Source organism: Mesocricetus auratus, unplaced genomic scaffold (genome assembly GCF_017639785.1).
Source record: "Mesocricetus auratus isolate SY011 unplaced genomic scaffold, BCM_Maur_2.0 Super-Scaffold_100007, whole genome shotgun sequence".
Lineage (NCBI taxonomy): Eukaryota > Metazoa > Chordata > Mammalia > Rodentia > Cricetidae > Mesocricetus > Mesocricetus auratus.
Window position 1 is genome coordinate 2,505,214 of NW_024429191.1, and position 23,013 is coordinate 2,528,226.

The 23,013-nt window shown below is 41.2% G+C and overlaps 1 protein-coding gene across 1 annotated transcript in view; it reads left to right on the forward strand.

Moving 5' to 3' along the window:
* The window catches only part of Grin2a (glutamate ionotropic receptor NMDA type subunit 2A), a 422,446-nt gene that overhangs the window by 327,336 nt on the left and 72,097 nt on the right, over positions 1 to 23,013 (forward strand). The window contains exon 11 of the mRNA XM_005084556.4: positions 5,419 to 5,579. Within this exon, the coding sequence (XP_005084613.1) occupies positions 5,419 to 5,579 (161 nt within the window). The remainder of the gene's footprint in view (positions 1 to 5,418; positions 5,580 to 23,013) is intronic.

Sequence of the window (23,013 nt, forward strand, 5' to 3'; positions counted from 1 at the left end):
TATGAAAACTATGGCAACTTGACACCCTTTAAGTCTTCTACAGGCGCAAAGTACTGTTCAATGACTACATATATGATAGGCTCAAATATGCAATTCCTAGAGAGGTGACTGGGAGAAGCAGTGGGGAACTCTACCATGAATGGGAGACTTTTTACATGAAACCAGTTGACAAACTGCTTTATGTTCTGCCATGCTTCTTTGGATACATGTGGAAGTCAGAGGTCAATGCCATTGTCTTCCCCAGTCATTCTCCACATAACGCTTTTGAAACAAGGTCTCTTACTAAACCAGGAACTTCCTTTTTGGGGGTAGACTGGCTGGCCAGAAAGCCTCTGAGATCTCTCTATTTTTATCCCCTTTCCTTCCCCTGGTCATAGGGTCGTAGGTATAAGCTGCCATGCTCAACTTTTTTAATGGAAATTGGGGATCCAAACTGAGGTCCTCAAGTTTGTGCAGAACATTTTACTCCAACCCCTTTGTTGCTAGTTTCAAAGACAAAGAGAAAGAAATCCATTGCATTATAATTTGGAGTCTAGGTAATATGAACACTTTTGGAAAAACTAATTTAAAGCACCAATCATGAGGCTGACCTTCTCTGATCTAGAAGTACCCAGTGGCAGATGCTGTATCCCCACGAGACCCAGCTCAGCTTCGTGCTCAAGAGCATCAAACACAAACTGATAGCACTTTCAATTAAATGTTTGATGCAATCCAATAATCAGAACATTTCTGAGTAAATAATCTAAATGCTTCTAGAAGATCACGGGCAGCTACGTTAGGGAAGTTTGCAAAATGTAAATCTGTCCTGAGTCAATTTGTTTTAGTGCTATACACAGGGGTTGCTTTTGCTTTGTTGTGTGTTAATTGTGAATGCCTATGTGACCGGTTGGGTTTGAGAGTCTTTTAACTATTGCTTGTTGTGAAAGAAACAAGTTTGAGGTTCACGGTGTGCTCAGCCGATTCTGGGCTTACAGAGCAAGCAGGTAAATCTATACGAGAAGCTTCCAGAGACTATAAAGGGAAGTTGGACCCTCTCCAAATTATTGGCAATCACTGACAGAGAAAACCCATCTCTGAGAGGAAAGAGGACCTGGGCTGGGGTCAAACTCAATCCTGGCCTCTGATGTCAAGGCTTCCCATATCTCAGTATCCTCAGGCCTTAATTTCTGAACAAATGAAAGTGCTAATTCTGTTTTTGGCAAGTGGCTATAAGGATTAGGGATAATCTCCTTACCATGTGTGGGCTACTACTTATGTGGCATTTCCGCCTTCCCACTTCCTCTTTGCACTGCCTCCTCCTTCCTGTCCTTCCTCCTCCCACTTCTTTTCATTGTCATAATTACCACCTTGTTCCAACTATTCCACTTCTGGAGACTGGGAAGTTATTGTATGGAATTGGAACCCTGCAACCACCCATGCAGGGATTTAAGGGCTTGCCATGTAGGGGAGCTGTGTGTTCCTTCTCAGAGTCATGATGCCTTGGGGTGGGGAGATGTCACAGTCTAGGCAGGGAGGTCTCTGATCCAATCTCTTTTCTTTGCTGAAGACCAAGTCTGTTTGTTCTCCCATCAAGAGTCATGTGGTATGTGCTACAGAGATAGCTAAGCCTTTAAAGGGCTTGTCTTGAAGTGCATGGGGACCTGAATTTAATCCTCAGAACCCATGTCAAAAAGGCCAGGTGTAGTGGTACATGCTTGTTATCCCAGTGCTGGGGAGGGGACATCTGGTTGGTCCTTGGGTCTCATTGGCCAGGGGAGTTCCAGGCTAGTGGAGAGTCTGTCTCAAAAAAGGTGGTTGGGCCCTGAGGAACCATGCTGGACGTTACCTTCTGACCTCAACTACAATCACATACTTGTGCACCTGTACATACATGATTTACTCTCTGAAAACCATGCTAGGACGGGAGGCTCCTATTACTAGATACTTCCAATTTGTAGATATGTGAGGCTTATCTTCCCCAAGTCTATAGCATTGAGTCCATAAGGATACAGGGTATAGAAGTGTCCTGGTGATTTGCTGAATGTGTTTTGAAAATTGTATTTCTTATCTCTCTCCTCCATCATAAATGAATGCCATAGCTTATTCACTTAGATGACCTTCAAACCTGTCCTCACATTGAATACAGATGAAAGAAAATTAGGAAAAGATTCCATGTTTTCCATGCTGGAAGGAGACTGGCTAAAGCTATGCTGAGTGATGACAGTTACCAAAAACAATACACATGTGATCACTGTGGAACATATGATATGATCTGCATGAAGCATTTGAATTACACACAATTTCAAACATGATATAACTAATTATCAATTTTCAAAGCTATGCACAATGTATAGATAAGAGAAACAGGTTCAGTGGGCTTCATGGACTGTTCCAAACAATCCAGTTCCTAAGTGGGAGATGAGAAGCCTCTAGGAGCTGGGAGGGCATTTCCTGATCTAGACCCCATGATGCCACTGCTCTCTCTATGGTCCTAAGTGGCTCTGGGCCATCCCTTCCTTTCTGCTTGCATGGGGCCTGGCTAGGAGAAAGTCTCTCACCAGAAATCATTCCAGTAGGAAACAAGGGATGTCTACAGTGTAGATCTGGTTGAGAAAGATGAGCCTCACCATGACCCTAACTTTTCAGACTGAGGGTCATGACTCTTGAGTGAGCCATAGAGTTGATGTAAAGGTTTTGAATCTTTAAGCAATGAACTTATCTGTGGATGAAGGGTAGTGATGGCTGCATCAAGTGAGTGTGTTCAGTGAAAGACACACTTAAACTGTTTTAGATGATATGTTCTATGTTAGGTACATTTTATTTCAATTTTAACATACATGAATATACTTTTAAATCCAGAAAAAAGCAGCTTTGAGGCATCAGATTATGCTATGTGTGGAAAGAATGAGAGTCTCTAAGGGGTGTGTGTGTGTGTGTGTGTGTGTGTGTGTGTGTACAGGTAGCAATGAGAAGTGTGTAGTGAATCATTGTTTAAATATTTGACAGCCTTTGATCTGGTGAGGAAGGTTCCTGGGTGTTGGGGCTGACTGAAGGGAGAGGGCTGTTATTGATGTTTGAGGGTATGGGAACCATCACAGAAACTTAGAATGTCTGTCTCTGTGCAAATCAGAGGCAAAGGGGGGAAAGTGTATCTTAGTGCTGCATTTCTGCAACAGCTGAAGAGTGAAGTGGAAGACTTTTAGTCAAACAGACCCTCTCCTGTGTCTCTGGAGATTGTGAATGGCTGTTACAACAACTAGATTTATGGGTGGCACCATGAGTACTGTTCCCCCCAGAGCCTGCAGCTGCTGTACAAGGCAGCCTGTGTCTGTGCTTTCTCTTCTGTTGATGAGCAAGGTTGTTGTGTGGCAGAGCCTTATGCAGCATGCACATTCATACATGGGAAATGCACATATACATGCACATCTAATACACACAGGCACATGTATGAATGCACATTCCTGCAACGCATATACATATAGCTCCTTGCATATACATGCACTTACAAACAAACACACATGTAACATGCACATTCAGGCCCCCCCTCTCTCTCAATGCAAGGCGCACCTGGGCAAGAGGCTGTAGTTTAGACAAAGTATGGCCTCTTCTCCCAGATCCAGTTACAGCTGCCAGTTCTGCAGCAGTGTGACTCATTTAGAGTAAATGATTTTTCAACTGGAACTTTTAATTAATAGTGAAAAGAAGTGTGAGTTCTGGAAGCAAGACTAGAGACTCTGGTTGATGTAACTCTTGCATAAACTTGGACACTTTCTCTGGCAGTTCTTAGTTTTGTGGAAAGCATAAGGTCTGTCAGTTGGAGAGAGATCCCTGCACTGTGACCCAGCATCGGCACAGGTTTTCTGGGCATTCTTACCCTTTCAGGATCTCCAGGTCCTTGTCTATAGTTTATTTATTTTTGAGACAATGTCTTGTTGTGTGGCTAAGGTTGGCTTTGAACTTGTGACCTTCTTGCCTCAGTCTGAGTGCTGTGAAACAGTGTGCAGCAACATGCCCAGCTTTTACACAGGTTACATAATATAAGGCCCAGTTTCCTCATATACAAAATGGAGCTGTAAGATTAGCCTCATATCTGTGAGCTTGCATGACCAACATGTTTAGAAGGTTGGGGAACACTGCCATCCCCATGTAAATCGTAGGAAAACGTCAGTTATTAAAAGTAACTAAACTGACAAAACAAAGGTCATTATGATTATTATCTTCTAGTTTCATAGCTCAGTATGTAGAAAAATGCAGCTTGGGCTATTATTTTGCATACAATGAACAAAAAATACTAAAGCATTAGTTTTTAAAGCCTTCTCCATTGCAGTCATTTGGCAAACGTTTTATTTTTCAGTCTTCATAGTGACCCTACAAGGGAATTACTGATGTGGTCCCTACTGCAGGGCCCCTGCTTCTGCTGCCTCTAGGATCAATTGTATTTCTATGATTCAGGCTATCCTGAAAGATGACCTAAGTTCTAACAAAACCTGTAATTGCATGTAATTAATGTTATATTAGTAAAATGTTTTAAATCCATGAACATGGACCTGTAGTCATGGCTCAGGTAACCAAGTGCCTTGCTGGCATGCAGACTTGAGTTTCATCTCCCAGAACTCCATTTGGACTAGATTATTTGGAGAGTTCCAGGTCTCAAAACACTAGAAGGATTTGTCTGGAGGAATGATAGCTAAGGTTGACCTCTACCCTGAACATACAGGCATACATATGAGCACTTGCACACACATGAACACACACACACACACACACACACACACACACACACCTCAAGCAAGCTATGGGCCAGTAGTAAGAACCACAGAGCATAGAAAACTTCCATGCAAACCTGAGTATCCCAGGAAAAAAAGTCAGTGGGAGCTTTGGCTCACAAACTTTTCTTGGGTTCGCCATGAGCCAGGCATTGTGGCTGGCAACTGTTCGGATTCCACAAATCCTGCCTGTGTAAACAACTGAAAGAACGGAGGATGAATGAGTGATAACATACAGCAATTCTCTGGAGATGAGAGCAAGCTATGACTGGTAAAAATCGTAGAAAGGAAAACCTCATTGTAAAACAGGCAACTGAGTTGGAATAAAGTTAACTCTTAACTCCTTCAGCATAATTTGGTGCTGTGTACCTAGCATGATGCCAGTCTCCTTAATGGCATAGGAGAGCTAACTTCAGCAAATATTCAATGAGCAACAGAGCAAGCACTGTGCTCCATTCTGGGGAACAGCATAGAAAACACAAGCCAGATGCTGTCTCCACCTTCCCAGGGCTCGCAGACCCACAGAATACGGGATGGAGCACACGGAAGCCTGAAAAGGATATTCTTACTGTTCTCTACTACTGCATGTTGAGCCTCTGTACTGCACGAATGCTCACTCACTGGTTTCTTCTCTCTCTTCCTTTCACCTTTCCCTCCCCAACTCCCCCTCCAGTTTCAGAGACCTCATGACTATTCCCCGCCTTTCCGATTTGGGACAGTACCCAATGGGAGTACAGAGAGAAATATCCGTAACAACTATCCATATATGCACCAGTACATGACCAAATTCAACCAGAGGGGCGTAGAGGACGCCTTGGTCAGCTTGAAAACGGGGTAAGGACAATGGCTCCTTTTTCTCTGCAGGCATCAGTGCTTAAACTTGACAGCATCAGACTCTGCATGCCTCAGTGCTTATCTGTGAGACTGCCCATTTTCTGGAGAGGTGCTGCAGGCTAGATGGCCACCAGCAGAGGAGTGTTTGTGTTAATCTGATGATATCATAGGCTGCCTGTTCAGAGGAAGCAACTCACAAAGTGTGGAAACTCAAAAAGCCCAGGGGGTTCTGTAAGCTGATAAAGAAGTTGGTTCAACTCTGTGGGATATTTTAGCCAAGTAGAAAGGCCTAAAAAGGTTGAGAGCTTAAAGAAGTAAAACCAGATTTATATTTGATTATTTGTGGAGGGTAGAATACTGGTAACAGCTTGACAGTGCAGTATTGATGAAGACAGCTGGGGATGAGGCTCAGAGGCAAAGTCTGCGTATAGAATGCAGAATCCTAAATTTCATTCTAGACACACTGAGCAAAGTGGTGGAGAAAGGAAAGAGATAAGAACTCAAATCCTTTCCAAAGACACAGTCAGCATTCTAGTCTACCCATTGACATGGTGAAATGGAGCTATATTAGTCAGCTTTCTAGAGGAACAGAACTGATAGAGAGAAAGTGTGTGTGTGTTTGTGTTATGTATATATGTATTTATGTACATACATATATGTACATATGTATATAAAAGGGGGTTTATTAGAATGGCTTATAGGCAGTTGTCTAACTAGTCCAACAATGTCTGTCTACAAGTGGAAGGTCCAAGAATACAGTAGTTGTGCAGTTCATGAGTCTGGATGTCTCATCTGATCTTCAGTATGTGTCTGCCTATATGAGCAAGCAGACAAAGAGGGCAAGCCTCTTTCATCCACATATTCTTTATGTAGGCTGACAGCACACAGTATGGCCCAGATTAATGATGCATCTTTCCACATGAAAAGATCTGGATTAAAAGTAGGTCTTCCCACTTAAAATGATTTAATTAAGAAATAAAACCCTCATAGACATATCCAGCCATTTGGGTTTTAGCTAATTCCAGATGTAGTCAAGTTGACAACCAAGAATAGCTATCACAAATCCACACTTTGTCAACTTGATACACAATCATTTCTCCTTATGTTATGCTTTCATTTTCAAATGAAAATAATAACTGTATCATAATTATATCTAACATAATGTAACTATCGCTTGTACAACTGTAAAAACATTACAAGTTTTAGAATAGATGGCAATATCCCTTGAAAGACATTCTTTTAGTATCTCAAACTCAAATATGATAATCACTGATATTCTCTTAATTGATGTTATATTGCATGATAAATAAATTGAGGAAAGAAAACATAAATATCTGTAGAAACACATTCTTAACAGATTATGGCAGAAGCACTCGTGTCAGTTATAATCCTCATTTCTGTAACTGATCACATTGTTTTAGCTGGTATTTATGACTACTGTCCTAACTCATTCTGTATTGTTCCACCATCAGAAACCACTTTAGAAGAAGGTCTTGGCTCTTTTCCTTGAGGAGTGACCCATAGCTTCATTCCTCATGGGTCTATGCCCTTTGTCATCCTGCCTGGATTAGGCTGCTTAACTGTAATTAGGACATGGTAGCACCAAGGGGCACCCTAAAGAGTCTCCTGCACTCCAGACATAATCTTTCTTACCTCCTTTGTAGAGAAGCAATCCAATTTGCCCATGGTAATCTGGATTAATCACCTCTGCTATCACTGTTACTCCTTTCTTTGCCTGTTGCTTTAAGAGTATCAGAAGCCCAAAGTGACCAGGGGAAGTCTAAGCTTTCAGTTCAATGCAATGTTTGTTATGTCTTCTGGCAGGAATGCTCTCCACTCTGGAACCAAAACTTTTAGGACAGCAGAACTAAATGTCTCAGGAATAGGAGACAGTTTTATCAGTGGGTCACTAAGGGATGATAGTGAATAGAGCTATACCCTTTTCTATTTTCATTTTCAAGAATTCTACCCCATAAGTCTTGAGCCCATGGATCCATCCTAGATATGGGAGAAACATCCTGTGTATTGGACTCTGATTCAAGACATATACTGCCTTTTAGAAAATATTGCTCCAGTCTCCCAGGCTGCTGCCAATTGGCTCTTTAATTCTGTCTTTAAAGGGCCATTTTTATATGTCTGTCAGGTCAGATAGTTCTGAATGGTGGGAAATATGGTAAGACCAGTGCATTCCATGATTGTGGACCCATTGTCATACTTCTCTGGCTGTGAAGTGAGTTCCTTGGTCAGAAGCAAGTTGTATGACACTCTATGGTGGTGGACAAGGCATTCTATAAGTCCAAAGATGGTGGTTTTGTTAGAAACATTGCATTTTGGAAAGGCAAATCCATAACCAGGATAAGTATCTACTCCAGTAAGGAAAAAGTGTATCCTTTCCACAGAGGAAGTGGACTAATATACTCAACCTGCCACCAGATCACTGACTGGCCACCTTTGGGAATGGTGCCATATCTGGGGCTTAGTGTTGGTCTCAGATGTTAGCAGAGCTTAGCAGTAGCTGTAGCCAGGTCAGCCTTGGTGAGTGGAAGTCTGTTGTGGAGCCTATGTATAATCCCCATCTATACCACTATGGCCACTTTGTTCATGGGGTCACTGGGCAATAACAGGGATGGCTGGGAAAAGAAGCTGACTGTCCTTAGTCAGCTATTACTTAATCCTGTTACTTGATTACTGAAGTCTTTCTCTGCTGGATACTTATTGTTGAACATTTACATGGGATACAGGTATCTTCACATCCTTTGCCCATTTGCAGAGAGCTGTCCATATATCCCATTCCCTAGATGTCTTTCTCATCCACTTCCCAATCATTCTTTTCTAAGTCCTGATCATCAAGCCAGTCTATTGGCTCTAGCCCATAAGTCAGTGAACAATTGTACATCTGCCATTTGTCCTTCCAAATAAACTGTATGACCATGTGTGACCATGTGTACTGCCTAAGTTCTGCCCACTTTGAAGATTTCCCTTCATCAGTGTCCTTTAGGGTTGACCCAACAAGGAGTTGTAATGATGCAACTGTCCACTACTGGGTGGTTCCTATATAATATGCAGAACCATCAGTAACCATGCCCTAGTCTTTTCTTCCTCAGTCAACTGATCATAGGGCACACCCCCATGAGGCTACAGAGCCATGCTTGGCAGTAGACATCATGGTAATTGGAGCAGAAACCACAGACATTTGGGCAACTTCTTCATTAAGTTGCTTGTGCCTTTAGGACCTATTTGGGCCCAATCACATACATACCACCTCTATTTGATAATAGATTGTTGTTGTGCATATCCTTCTTTATGACTTTGTGGGTCAGATAACACCCAGCTTATGATAAGCAGCTCAAGTCACATGGTAACTTGATGGCCCATGGTTAAATATTCAGCTTTCTCTAAAACCCAATACCAAGCCAAGAGCTGCCTTTCAAAGGGAGAATAGTTTCTTGGAGATGATGGTAGAGCCTTGTTCCAAAATCCCAAAGGTGTCTTCCATGATTCACCTATAAGGGCCTGCCAAAGCCTCCGAACAGTATCCCTATCTGCCATTGACACTCAGAGTACCGTAGGGTCTGCTGGATCATGTGGTCCAAATGTAGAGCAGCCTGAACAGCAGCATAGATCTGTTGAAGTGCCTTCTTCTGTTCCAGGTTCCACTCAAACCATAATAACCCTCATTTCATAGGTCAGTGAACCAGTGTGAGAATTCCGCCAACTTCTAAGAGTATCTATCCCAGTTATACATTCTGGGACTGGGGACTAGCCACAGGGTGATTTTGGAAACCCACTGGAGCTTCTATGAGTTGGAACTCAGCCCAAACTCCATTAATCACCTGAACTCCTTTAGCCCCTACTTTAACTGGAGGGCCACAATGTTTCTTGGGGTTCTCCCAGAATCTGCACCAATTCAGAACCAGTGTCCAACAGGCCCCAGAAAATCTCATTGTTTCCTTTTCCCCAGTGTACAATTATCCTTGAAAATTCCATAAGTCCCTCTGGGGAAGAGCTGGAAAAAGGCTAACAGTAAAACTTGGGTATTTTATCAAGGTCCTTCCTTAGGAGAACCTGACTATCCCTTTACTCAAGATGTAATGGGTCTGCAAACTGGCTCAAGTCTTGAAATTAATTCATGGGCTGAGATTCTCTAATTCAATGTAGACTTTGAGAATTTTTCCATTATGCAGATCAAACAAAAATGTAGTAGCCTTCTTATCTATTTCATGCCTAGAAACACCATGATTGATTAGCCCAGTGGTTCTCAATCTGGGTTGCAACCCCTTTCCAGAGGTCACCTAAGATTATATGCATGTCATATATTTGCAGTATGATTTATAACAAAATTCCAATTATGAAGTATCAATAAAAATAATTTTATGGTTGGGGGTCATCACAACATGGAACACTGTATTAAGGGGTCACAGCATTGGGAAGGTTGAGAACCACTGGATTAGTCAGTAACAAAGGTCCACACAAGTCATGCCACCGTAAATTGCCTGTGCTGACCATTACAGGTCAGGCCATTATGAACATTGCTTTGTCTATAACGTCTATTATGATAACCACAATCACATTGCCTTCAGTGATTCATTGCTGCTACCTGGTCCCTCTACCTCAGGGCCCAACTAAACTCATTGCATTTAATTCATCCAACTGAGCAGCAGCATCTCTAACCCTAGGGTGTGGCACAAAGAAAAAGGTGATAATAAAACTCTTCAGAGTGCTGGTACCCCTCTCATCATTTTGCATCTTATAGGATTAGCAAAGAGCTGGGCCTTCCCATTGTGGAGAATTGGGTTTTACATAGCATACCCATTCTAGCTTTATAATTTCCCTGAGCCTTAAAATCCCTTCATCAACATAAGTCAAGGGATATCGGGCATCTCCAACTCTTTTTCAACAGACCATCTTTTGACAAATGCTTCAACCCACAATTCAAGAAAACTTTTGACATCTTTTTTAAATGTGAAAACTTCCACATTAACCTAGAATCTCCACACAGTGGACCAATGTCAATAAACACAGCTTTATTCAGTTTTACCCCACACCCTTAAAATTCATTCCCACACATGTTCCCCAGGCTTCTGCTTGTGTGAATTAGCACTCATTAATCTCCTTAGTAATATAGTGTGCCTCCCCATGGACTGCACTTTCTACCTCCCCTCTGGGAGCCTGCTTTGCCTTGAGTCTGATTATAGGTCTAGATGCAACTATTGGTTGGCACCCAAGGGGCATCAGTATTGTCTTGCCTGGCATCTCCTTCAGAGAAAGTCACTGCTGTTTTAGTAGAAAATGAAGGATTAATTTCCTCAGTCAAAGGCAGAAAGGGCAATATTTTAAAGGGTGAAGCTGTGAGTACGTCTGCTGAGGGTGGAGAGACTGCTTCCTTAGGTACAATGAGCCCTGGAGAATCTGAGGGTTCAAAATTCTAAGCCTCAATAGGGTCCTCCCACACATCCCCAATCCGAGTTACAGGGTTCCATTCTTTACCAATTAATGCCCTGATTTTAACCGCCAATGCCCTCCATGGCCAAGACTTGAATTTTTTTTTGCTATAATTCAGTCAACCTTACAGTGGGGGCTTCAGTATGATTTTCTACAACTAAATTGCATGGCTGCTGGACAGAAGATTCTCTTCCATGACAACTTAGAAACTTTTAGACTTTTTATGACTGGAGCATGTCAATTTTATCATCGAGTTCATTGTCCTTCTCCATATTGAGATGCTAGGAGATGGTTAATTTTATCTCCAGATGCATTCCTATCCTTTGTCAATTTATCCAGAGATGCTAGGAGCAAGTAACCGGTGTTATCATTTTCCTTATTTTTCCACAAACTGCTCAAGGTTTTTTTTGTTTGTTTTATGCAGAGTCACCAAATTGTTTGCCTCTTACAATTAGTGAGTTAGGATAATCAAAGACATTTGTCTCCTTAAGTTTGTAAAATAGATCATATCATGGGCTTTCAGCACTCTCTGAGCTCCTAGGAGAAAGGCTTCAGTAACTGAAGATGTTGACAAACTAAAAAGCCTTTTCTTGATACTTAGAAAATTCATCCTTACACTTCTGTTGTACTAGAAACACAGTCAGGGTTTTCTAGAGAAACAGAACTTATAGAATGATTAGAATGGCTTACAGACTGTGGTCCACTGAGGCCAACAATGTCTGTCTACCAATGGAATGTGCAAGAACCCAGTAGTTGTTCAGTCTACGAGGCTGAGTGTTTCATCTGGTCTTTAGTGTATACCAGAACCCCAAAGAAGTAGGCTCTAATGCCAGTGAACAGCCTTGCCAAAGAGGGTGAGCAGGCAGAGGGCAAGTTTCTTCCTTTCATGTTCTTACAGAGGCTGCCAGCAGAAGGTGTGGCCCAGATAAAATGTGAATCTTCCCACCTCAAAAGATATGAATTAAAAGTGGGTCTTCCACTTCAAGTTATTCCATTAATAAAAATACCTCCAGTTGAGTGGTAGTGGCACACATCTTTAATCTCAGCACTTAAGAGGCAGGCATAGGCAGATGTCTGTGAGTTCAAGGCTAACATGGTCTACACAGAGAAACTGTCTAGGAAAGAAAGGAAGAAAGAAAGAAAGAAGGAAAAAAGGAAGGTAGGGAAGGAGGGAGGAAGGGAAAGGAAAGGAAGGGAAGGAAAGGAAGGAATGAAGGAGGGAAAGAAGGAGAGAAGGAAGTCAGATGGGCTCACAGGCATACCTAGTCACTTCCAGATATAGTCAAGTTGACAACTGAGAATAGCCATCAAAACCCCCAAAAGCTAAGTGACAGTGTACAACCTGAGGGTGGAGACAGGTGGTGGATTCCTTGGGCTTCCTGGCCAGTCAGTTGAAGCTCTAAGTTCAGCAAGAGACCCCATTTCAATAAGTAATCTAGAGAGCAACAGGAGAAGATACCAGAAGACAACCTCTGAAGTTCACACATGTACTTACAGGAGAGTGCATCTGCACATGCAATTGTACACACAGACACACAGAAAAGGTAGTACAGTCTGGGGAGGCAGTTGAGCTGGTTAGAGGACTTACCACACAAACGTGGATGCCTGGATTTGATCCACAAGATCCTATGTTTAAAATAAAAGACAGGTCTGGTGGTAATTCCTTGAAATCATAGTGCAGGAGTGGGTGGTGGTTGGTAATGGCAGACAGGAGGCTCCCTGGCTAGCCACTCTCAGCCAGTCAGTGGTCTCCAGGCCAATGAGAGACCCAGTCTCAACAAGTAAGCTGGAGAACACTTGAGGAAGCATCTGACACTGACCTATGGCTGTCACATAGATGTGACACAAATGAATGCACCCACCCACAAGCCCCATATATAAGAGAAATAAAAATACCTGTCAGTGGTTATCAGTGATTATGAGTTTAGGCTCTGGAGACAGCTACTGCCTCTCTCCACTATTGTCTCTGTGACTTTTTGTGTGTATGACCTTTATTTAATCATCCCGATCCCCACATTTAATGTGGGAATAATCATAGGACCTAATTCATAGAAATTCTGTGGCAAATAAATGGACGAATGTTTTGGAGAGCATTATGGGTAGCACCTGGAAGAAGATGGCACTTATTGTTACTGTTGTCGTTTGTTGCATAGGTTAAACTCCATTTGTGGATCTGTAAAAAGTCAGGGATGTGTGAAATACAATTTAGAAGGATTTCATTAAAAATGATTTCATCTTAAATGAAGGAGTTGTATAATGAGAGAAGTTTTTGTTATCTAGAAAATTAGCTTTGGTGGGGATCTCAGTCATCTGGGTTTCTGAGCCTGGCACGTGACTACAGCTGCAATATCCCCCACAGCTTGGCAGCTGCTTCCTCTTGCTTCTTACTTTTTTGGAACTAAGAAGCCCCTCTACACTGTCAGCTAAACCCAGATTGATACACAGGTCTTCAGGAATTTCTTCGGAGAGCAACCCCCCATCAGCCCTTTGTTTGAAATTGGATTGGTATGTTAGCACAGACAGGAAGAACGAGCGCTTCTTCAGATGCTTAGTCCATGACTTATCCAAAACTCATACAAGCACAAACAAGACACAAAACGTCTGATATTAAATAAACTGTTTGATGAGTCTGTACTCACTGAAGCAGTTGGTTTGTGGTCCCCAAGAGTAGTCTTCCACACCGCCAGCAGGATCTTCCACCAGCCCTTGTCACTTCCAAAGCTGAAGGCTGATTTCTACTGCTTGAACACATAAAGCATCATTCCATTTCTCAGGGTTTTTTTTTTTTGCTTTGTTTTGTTTTGTTTTTGTCTGTCTTCTTTAGCATAGCATTCTGATTGTGAGACTGTTGCATCAAATCCTAGGTCTCATTTCTCATCACTGTATAGATTTTCATGGTTGGCAACTTCACAATTCTATCTGTCCATTTTGGTCTTGGTGAATGTGTGAGCACTGTCCTGTATGGGGTATTACGGATACTGTTCTAAAGAGACTCTTTTGTGCACATGCTTCTCCTTGTGCACCTTTAAGGTGAGAATTGCAAGGGCATGGACTGTGTAATGTTCAACTTTAGCAAATACTGTGAAAGTTTTTCATTTTTATTCTTTTACTTTATTATGATTTTCAAACTTAGTCATGGTGTGGGTCTATGGGCTCTTTTACAAATATCTATATCATTGCTCCAGGCAGACCATGAACATAGTGTGGATGATATGGTTGGGGGCTGTCTGGCTCCTCCTTGTCATTCATTTGTCACCCAGAGCCCCAAATGGGTTATTTTCTTTCACTTTTAAGCAGTATGTAATACAAAAAAAGAAAAGGATTGCAGAAGCAGAAACTAGCCAAGGCTATAAATTGTACAAATTATTTCTTGAAAGCCATATAATAATTATGACATCCATCTTGGAAAACTTGGGCAGATGGTGGTTTTCTATGTATTTGATCTCACATGCAAGGGCAGCTTAGGGCTGTTACTTCAAAGTAGAAACAAGAGCTAAAGGAAAACGAATTATCCTTTAGGTAACAGATATATGATAGGTCATTAGGGATGAGAACAAATTAGAGCTCCACCTTGGAGATTTAGGCTTGGTGAGGTTAATGCTGACAGGAAATAACATGTGTTTTGTTTTGTAAAACAGACTCCAGGGTTAATAGTTTGAATAAATTGAGGTTTGAATAAACTTGTATTATTCAAAAATTAAGCAAAACAAAACCACAAAAAGTAGTACCTGGGCCTGATGTTGCAGGCCTACCATCCCAGCTATGCAAGAATCTGTGGAAGGAAGAACATAAATTCAAGACTTCCCATCTTACAAAATGAGTTCAAGACCACCCTTGGCAACTTAGCGGTATCCTATCTCCAGATGAAACATAAAAAGATGGTTTGGGATATAGTTCAATGGTAGAGCATAAAGGAACGAGGCTTAATCCCCAGTGTCACCCAAAACAAAGAAAATACATGCAAAGTGACCACAGATTCTTTTTCCATGCTGTGCTTCCCCTGCCTTATCCCGTCCTTCCACAGTAACCAGGTACATTTGCTCCATCATCTACCCCATGGCAAATTCAGATTGTTGTGTGTCAGTGCCTAGGCTTTCATTTGTAAACCAGCCATGCTATATTTATCCAATGCCTGATTGACAGAGAGCTAGATTGATGCCAATATTTCGCTATTCCAAGTGATATAGCACAATGGAGACCACCTACACATATCTCATGTAATATAAATTAATTTATTGAGATATTTGGTAAAAGAATACATATAACTTTGGCAGATGCTGACAAATTTCCTTTAAAAGGATATGTATATTTGCCCTTAAGAGAGTGTTTATTTCTCCAAAGTCGTTACCAATACAGTTCCCAGTTGACCTTCTAAACAGTTCCTACTAAGTAAAGCTTGCACTGACAGATTTTAATTTGGACATTTTTATTATCAGTGAGTTTGAACATAATTTGGTATATAACTAAGAGTCATCAGTAGTTCCTTTTTTGGAAAGTTTTTTTTAACCAGTTCATTTTTTGATCCTATTGAAGATATTTCTCCCGTGCATATTCTAATTTTTGTAGTTAAATATATTAATCATTACTATGGCTTTTGAATTTTGAGTCATAATTCAAAAATATTTATTTACCTTAAAGTTACAGAATAATCCTGTCCCATTACTATACTTTATTATTTACACATGTATTTATGTATTTATTTTTTTGAGATAGGATCTCACCATGTTGCCCAAGCAATACTCATGTACTTACTTTCACAGGTGCTAAAACTGCAGGTATGATTACTACACTTGACTTGCATTCTTACCAAGACAGGGTTTTGTATTTTCCAGGCTAACTTTCAGCTCTCTGGATAACCAAATATAATCTGGAACCTCTGATTTTGTTTCCACCTTGAAGGTGCTGAATAGCCAGGTGCACACCTCCACCCCGTTTATCAGTGATCGAACCTGGGATCTCATGCACGTTATATAAGCACACTACCCACTGAGCCACATCCCCAGACCCTGGCTTGCACACTACTGACTGAGCCATATCCCTAGCCTCTGACTTGCACACTACCCACTGAGCCATATCCCTAGCCCCTGGGTTGCACTTTCAATTATTTAAGATTTTTTTCCTTGGGGTATGTTACAAAAGCTGACTCCAAACCCTCAGATAATGAACTGTTGTCCCAAGACCCCAACTGCATCTACTGTATCTATATCCACACCCTCCCAGTTCTGTCTTTTAAGCATCAGCTCTGTCACAGTTAGAGGCCCTTTTCCTCCCTTTCATGTCTTGGCTCTTCAATTTTGTCATTCTTAAATTAATTAGTGTCTAATCATGATGATGATAGTCACTGCCCTTCTTTACCACATATAACATCTCTGGAAAGCTTTATCCCTCTGGAGAGAGGTACCCCATCTATCTTCGAATTGCTGAGATTTATGACATCTCCTTGAACTGCCCTCATCACCCTGTGTGTGGTCCAACATACACTGCTTAGAACACCCTGAGCATAGTGCTCAGCTGTTGGTTCCTGTCCTGGCTCTATGGGTCTCAGTAGCGTCTCCAAATTAGGAAAGACGTTCCATAAGCATGACCAGGGAGTACTGGCCCTTGTTTCCTGAGAAGGCTTTGCCCACTTGGTAGTCTCAGTGGCCTGGTTTGAGTCCTGGATCTTCATGAAGCTTTGACTTTGAATAAGGCATGCCATCTCTTAGTCTCACTTTCTCCATTTAAAAAGTGAAGGTGCTGGCAACTTTGATCTCTGAAATAGCCCTGAGATTCTTTTATGTGCATCAACTCAGACAGATCACATAAAAACCAGTTAAAATTCAGGAAAGACTAAGAAAAAGAATTCTAACTCTAGTTTTTCCAAGCCTTGCTGATGAATCAGAGCTATAGGAATCACGTGCTAATTTGTTAAAATGCAGATTCCTTGGTCTTGTGTGGGCTTTCTGTGTATCCATGGAGGAATTTCATTTTGATGAGCGTCCTCTACTAGGTGCTATTGGTTCTGAGGCATGAGAGGATTTCAGAACAGCTGTTTCAAAGGAGTCTCACAAACACATTGGATTGAGACAAGTTGATAAACAGTAGACAAACCAAACATTTATCTTTAGAATGAATCAAGGCTGGAAGAAAAGCAGAGAGGGAGAAAGACCTTAAAAGTATATTTCTTTGTATATTTGGATTTGTAATAAACGAAAGCAAAGATGTTATTAGGTAAAGCCACAGGGGGGAAAATTGGATTTGATATGTAAACACTGAAGTCAGTACGATCTTGGAGCTGGCTATGGAGGAGAAACTGCTAGTAACCCCAGGTTTATAGACCAAGATTCTTTCAACAAAGCTGTGATCATATGGTCAGATACATACAGAAACAATCTGGGAAATCAATGGTTGTTTTGAATAGAATTGACGACCTTGCAGTGTCATAGAAGTAGGGTGTGGAAGAGCTGCCCACATCCTGGAAGTCAGGAAGCAGAGTAGAGTCCAAACATGAAAGGATGACATACTTCCTCCAGCCAAGTCTGGGTTTCTGTAGTTTCACCCTTTCCTTGGAGCCTGTTCAAACCATTGATGAGAACGGAGTGCTGGTGAGCTAGTCATGTCTGGAGACCCACTCATTGACATGCCCAGCGGTGTACCTCATGAACCTAGGTGTAGGTGCATCTCATCCTGTTATGTTGACGATCAGAATTAGGCATCTCAGCAGCTGAAATCTCAGCAGGGATGATAACAGAAAGAGCTCCAGTATGCCAGGTAAAGCAGGTTCCCCATGAGAAGGACTGGAAATATGCAATTCAGGTGATTTATGCTAATCAGAGCATCTGTCTGGAAGAGAGGACACAGGCTGAATGGGGCAGAGACGTCTAGATTTACAAATTCTGTGACATTCACCCAGTGTTGGCAAGGGAGAAATCTGAAAAGTTATTATACCAGATTTAAGTGAAACATGGTACCCAGGACTCCAAAGACTTAGTGGTTTAAGATGCAGTATGATAATTGTTGTTTTTATTTTAGTTTATTTTCATGTGCAGTTATTTGTACATTGATGTAAAATCTAACATTTTCTCCCTCCTTCCCTTCTCTTATTTAAGATTTTTATTAGCATACATTATCCTTACAAAGTCGTGAGGTTCATTATGACATTTACATCCATAGGTATATGAAACCCAGCAGTCACATATTTTTCCTGAGAAGGTGAAATCTTCAGCCCTCAAACCCCACTCTCCATTTTCCTATTTGATTTCTTTTCCAGTCCAACACCATAGGCAAACAGACCAATCTCATTGTCTTCCTATACATGCAGTAAAGTGAAGAATAATTTTTTTAGGGAGAATTATCTTTTCTTTTGATTTTTTATTGTGACAAAGTTAACATAAAAATGTCATCTTAGTTGTTTTCAGGGTAGAGGGTCAGTGATGTCAAATGCATTCAAAGACATGGTTCACAGGTGTCATAGCCACCTGTTCTAGTTTCATTTCATTGCTGTGATTAAACGCTCTGACCAAAAACAACTTAGGGGAATGAAGGGTTTATTTGGTTCACATTTTCAGGTCATAATCCATCACTGAAGAAAGTCACGGCAGGAATTTGAAGCAGAAGTCATAAATAAATGTTGCTTACTGGTTTACTGACTGGCTTATGCTCAGCTAACTTTCTTACACACACACACACACACACACACACACACACTAGGGAATGGTGCCGCCCATAGTGGGCTAAGTCATGATACATAAGTTAACAATCAAGACAGGCCCTAGAGACAAGCTCTCAGGCCAGTTTAATCTAGGCAATCCCTTGATTGAAACTCCCTTCTCAAGTGATTTTGTGTTGTGTCAAGTTGACAGCTAAAGCTCACTTAGGAAACCATCTATTCCCCAAATTTGTCACCTTCTAAGAATCAAACTCAGTGTCCTCCAAGCAAAACTCTATTCTCCCTCTTCTGACCCTAGTAACCACCATTCTATTTTTACCTTTATGATTTTGACCTCTGCAAACCTCTCTTTTAAACAGAACTGAACAGTATTTGTGTATGTGTGTGTGTGTTTATTTTATTTCACTTAGCATAGTGTCTTCAAGGTCCATTTATATTAGAGTATATATTTATTTTATTTCCTTCTTAAAGACTGAATAATATTCATATATATATATATGGTTCTCATCTATTCATATAATGATAGACATATGTTACTGTCCCTGCCTTTCAGCTGGTTTGGATAATGCAGCATGAACATAGGTATTTAAATGTCTCTTTGAGTTCCAAGAATGAGTTATTTTGGTACATCTATAGAAGTAGAATTACTGTATCATAATATTTGTATTTATATATTTAGTAATCTGTGTGTGTGTGTGTGTGTGTGTAACAATTAAAGGTAAAAAGGAATTTGAATTTGAAAGGAATGGGATTGTAAATGGTAGGATTTGGAGGGAGGAAAAAGGAGAAATTATGTAATTACATTACAATCTCAAAAACATTTTAAAATTACCTTTAAAAATGTTAATTCCATTTTAAATGTTTGAGGATCCCTGTCCCCCTTTTTTTGTAAGATGTTCCAGGGTTCTGTACTTGAGTCCTGGTTTCCCTACATCCTTTCCAATCTTGTGTGTGTTCCTTGTCAGTAGCTATGAGTGTTTATAATGATTACTGATGTTTTACCATAGTATATCTTCTCTGAAAAGTAATTTGCCCACTTTTCTGTGTTTCAGTTGTTGAGTTTTAGGGTTTCTCTATATCTTTTGCATATTAATATATTAATCTTGTACATACATGATTTGAAAATTTATTCTTCCATTTTGTGGGCTGAATTTTACATCTCAGTTATGTTGGCAATGTCTGTGACACAGTTTTTAAGCATTAAGGAAATTCATCTTTTTTTTTTTTTTTGGTTTTTACGAGACAGGGTTTCTCTGTATTGTTTTGGAGGCAATCGGTCCAGCCCGGCCTCGAACTCACAGAGATCTGCCTGCTTCTGCCTCCCGAGTGCTGGGATTAAAGGCGTGCGCCACCACCGCCCGGCTAAGGAAATTCATCTTTTTACATGAACATTTATTTGCAAAGATTAGGTTGATCTGTGTGGATGTGGGATTGTATGTCCAGGTTTGTGTCCATGTTCATGTTCACGTACATACACTTTGCTGTAGAGGCCTGAGAACATCCCCAGGTATCATTCCTCCCATTGTTCTTGCTTTTGAGACTTGGTCTCTCACTTGAACTTAGCTGATTAAGCTAATAGGGGTGGCCTGTGATTCCCAGAGACTGTCCTGTTCCTGTCTCTGGAGCACTGGGGTTACAAGGGCATACATCACACTCAGTGCTGGGGATTGAACTCAGGTCCTTTGCTTGTTTAGCACATCCCGAGTTATCACCCCAACTCTCAGCTTTTTCTTCATGATATGTCTTTGAAAAACTGAATTATGATCCTACATCCTAACAAGGAAGAAGCATCTTCACTGTAAAGCCAACACTGATCTTTAGTCTTTCACATGGATTCTCAAAGTCCATGGCTTTCAAGGTTGTGTATTTTTATCAGGAACTGGGTTTGTGATTCAGATATCTATGATCCTCAGACTTTTAGGTGCTAATCTCTTAAATATCAAGAGATGGATTTATTCCCCAGAGAGACAGGATGAGGAAGAGGAGGAGATGTTTAGAAGGAAGTGCAGGGTGATTGGAGATGTGGGGAAATGTGACGTTAGGTATGGGTACTTTAAACTGGAAGTGCTTTTGACCAGGACCATTACCTTCATGTTGTCTGCCGCCTACTGAGATGCTACCTTTTCTAAGCAGCAGCCCCAAGAGAATGGCATACATACCCTCACTCAACCCTCAATACTCTCTGAGCTAGGTACCATGCTATTTCATTCAAAAGATGAAGAACATGAAGATCATCAAGATGAGCAGATGGCACAACTAGCTATTTAGCAAAATCACTGTATCGTAGAATTTTTAAGCACAGGGCTCAGACTCATTTTTCCCACTTGCAGTCCTGGCTAGAGAGTTGGATGGATAGGATTAGAGTTCAAGACAAGATTAGAAAGTGAAGTTGTATTGACCTGTATAATAGATAATTATCAACACACACACACACACACACACACACACACAAACAGAGAGAGAGAGAGAGAGAGAGAGAGAGAGAGAGAGAGAGAGTGTCCTTATTTCTACTCTCTAAAGAAACTGATCCAGCAACACAGAATGACAGAAAGAAAGGTAGACTTGGGATACATCAGGATGGTTGCTATGCTGAGCGAGTTCTTTCAAGGATACCATCTGAGTGGGGCTTATTTGCTATATTTTATCAGTCAGACAGAACCAAGCACGCGAGGTTCATTTTCAGCTGCTGAGTTCGAAAGCGGGCGTAGACATCAGTGCTCAGTGAGCTGTTCTAAATGGGATCGCGTCATCTCCAAAGAAAAGCAGATCGACAATGACCTGCTTTCTTTTTTTTTTTTTTTTTTTTTTTTTTTAATCATTTTTTATTTTAATTTTAAATAGCTTGTTTCACATGTCAATCCCAGTTCCCTCTCCCTCCCCTCCTCCCGCACTCCCCTTCCACCCTCCCTCCCACCCTATTGCCAAATCCCTCCACATAGGGGATGTCTAGAGTCTATCATTTCACTCTTGGTAGGGTCAAGGCACTCCCCTAAGAGTCCAGGCTGAGAGAGCATCTCTCTTTGTGCCATAGGCACATGAAGACAGATTGTATACCAGGGATAGACACTGATCCACAGCTCAGAGCCCCATAGGTTGCCCAGGCCTTCTCACTGACACTCACATTTGGGGGGTCCAGATCAGTCCCATTCTGGCCTCCCCACTGTCGGTCTGGGGTCCTTTCTAAGATCCACCTCCACGCTGCAAATACAGCTCAAAAATAATTGCTACCATATCATACAGCTAGGGTTGTTTTTCCTTAATAAAAACCTCAAGAAACAAGAGACGTCTTTCTTCTTTTTTGTCCTTGGGATAACTATCTCTTAAACTCCATCAAAAACAATATTAAAAGATTTTCAAGGCCCTCCATAAAAAAGTGTTAAAAATAGGAAAACTGGAGGTTGAGGGAGACACCGAATGAAGTACATTCACAGTTCTGTAAACTCAGAGATGAAGACAGAGGGAAAGGAAGGGGAAGAAAGGAGACTAAATGGAAATACAGAAAAGTGTTGACTGAGGGCTTATGAAACAGTTCAGTTAGTTTAGTGCTTGTCCTGTGAGCTTAAGGAACTGCGTTCATCCCAGGACTCACATAAAAATCTGGGCACAGTGGTATGCACTGTGAGGGTGGTAGAGACAGGTGGACCCCCGAGGTTTACTGGCTAGACAGCCAACTCCAGGCCAAAAGAGGCGGGTGAAATTCCTGAGGCTGCCCTCTGACTCTGTGTATACCTGCACACACACACACACACACACGTGAAATGTTTACTGTTGAAAAGCATGCTGATAGCCATCTTGCAATGCAGTCTGCAGAGAATGTCATTTTGCCTCATCTTACAGATTCTGTACTGTAATGTGTATTCTTCTCAATGCTTTGTTTATACCAATCAAACACATACACAAAAGGACTTCCCCATCACTGTACCATTAACAGTCTTGTTTCCTTTTTTTCCATTCAAGTCAAACGTTTTTCTCCTATAGACAACATGTGTCTTGCAGCTAATAATGTTTGTTTTTATGCTTGGGATACAACTTGAAAATTCATAGCTCAGTCTGTGATCTTCAGCAATTATAAGAGTGTGTAGTGTAAATGTTTCCTGGCTTTCCCTGAAGCCTTCGATACTGTTCCACATCCGAATGTGCTTAACTCTAATTGCTCTGTCCACCCATCTGAAGCTCATTTTATTACATTTTGAATTGTTTAGGGACTTAGTGAGGTATTTTACCAACGGGTAACATTTATCGTGCATTGACCTGTAGGAAAGTCCTGTTTGGGTGGCTTGGTCAGCACAATCCTATTTAAACCTTGTGTCAACATTGTGGCCACGACTGTCATTATTTCTATCT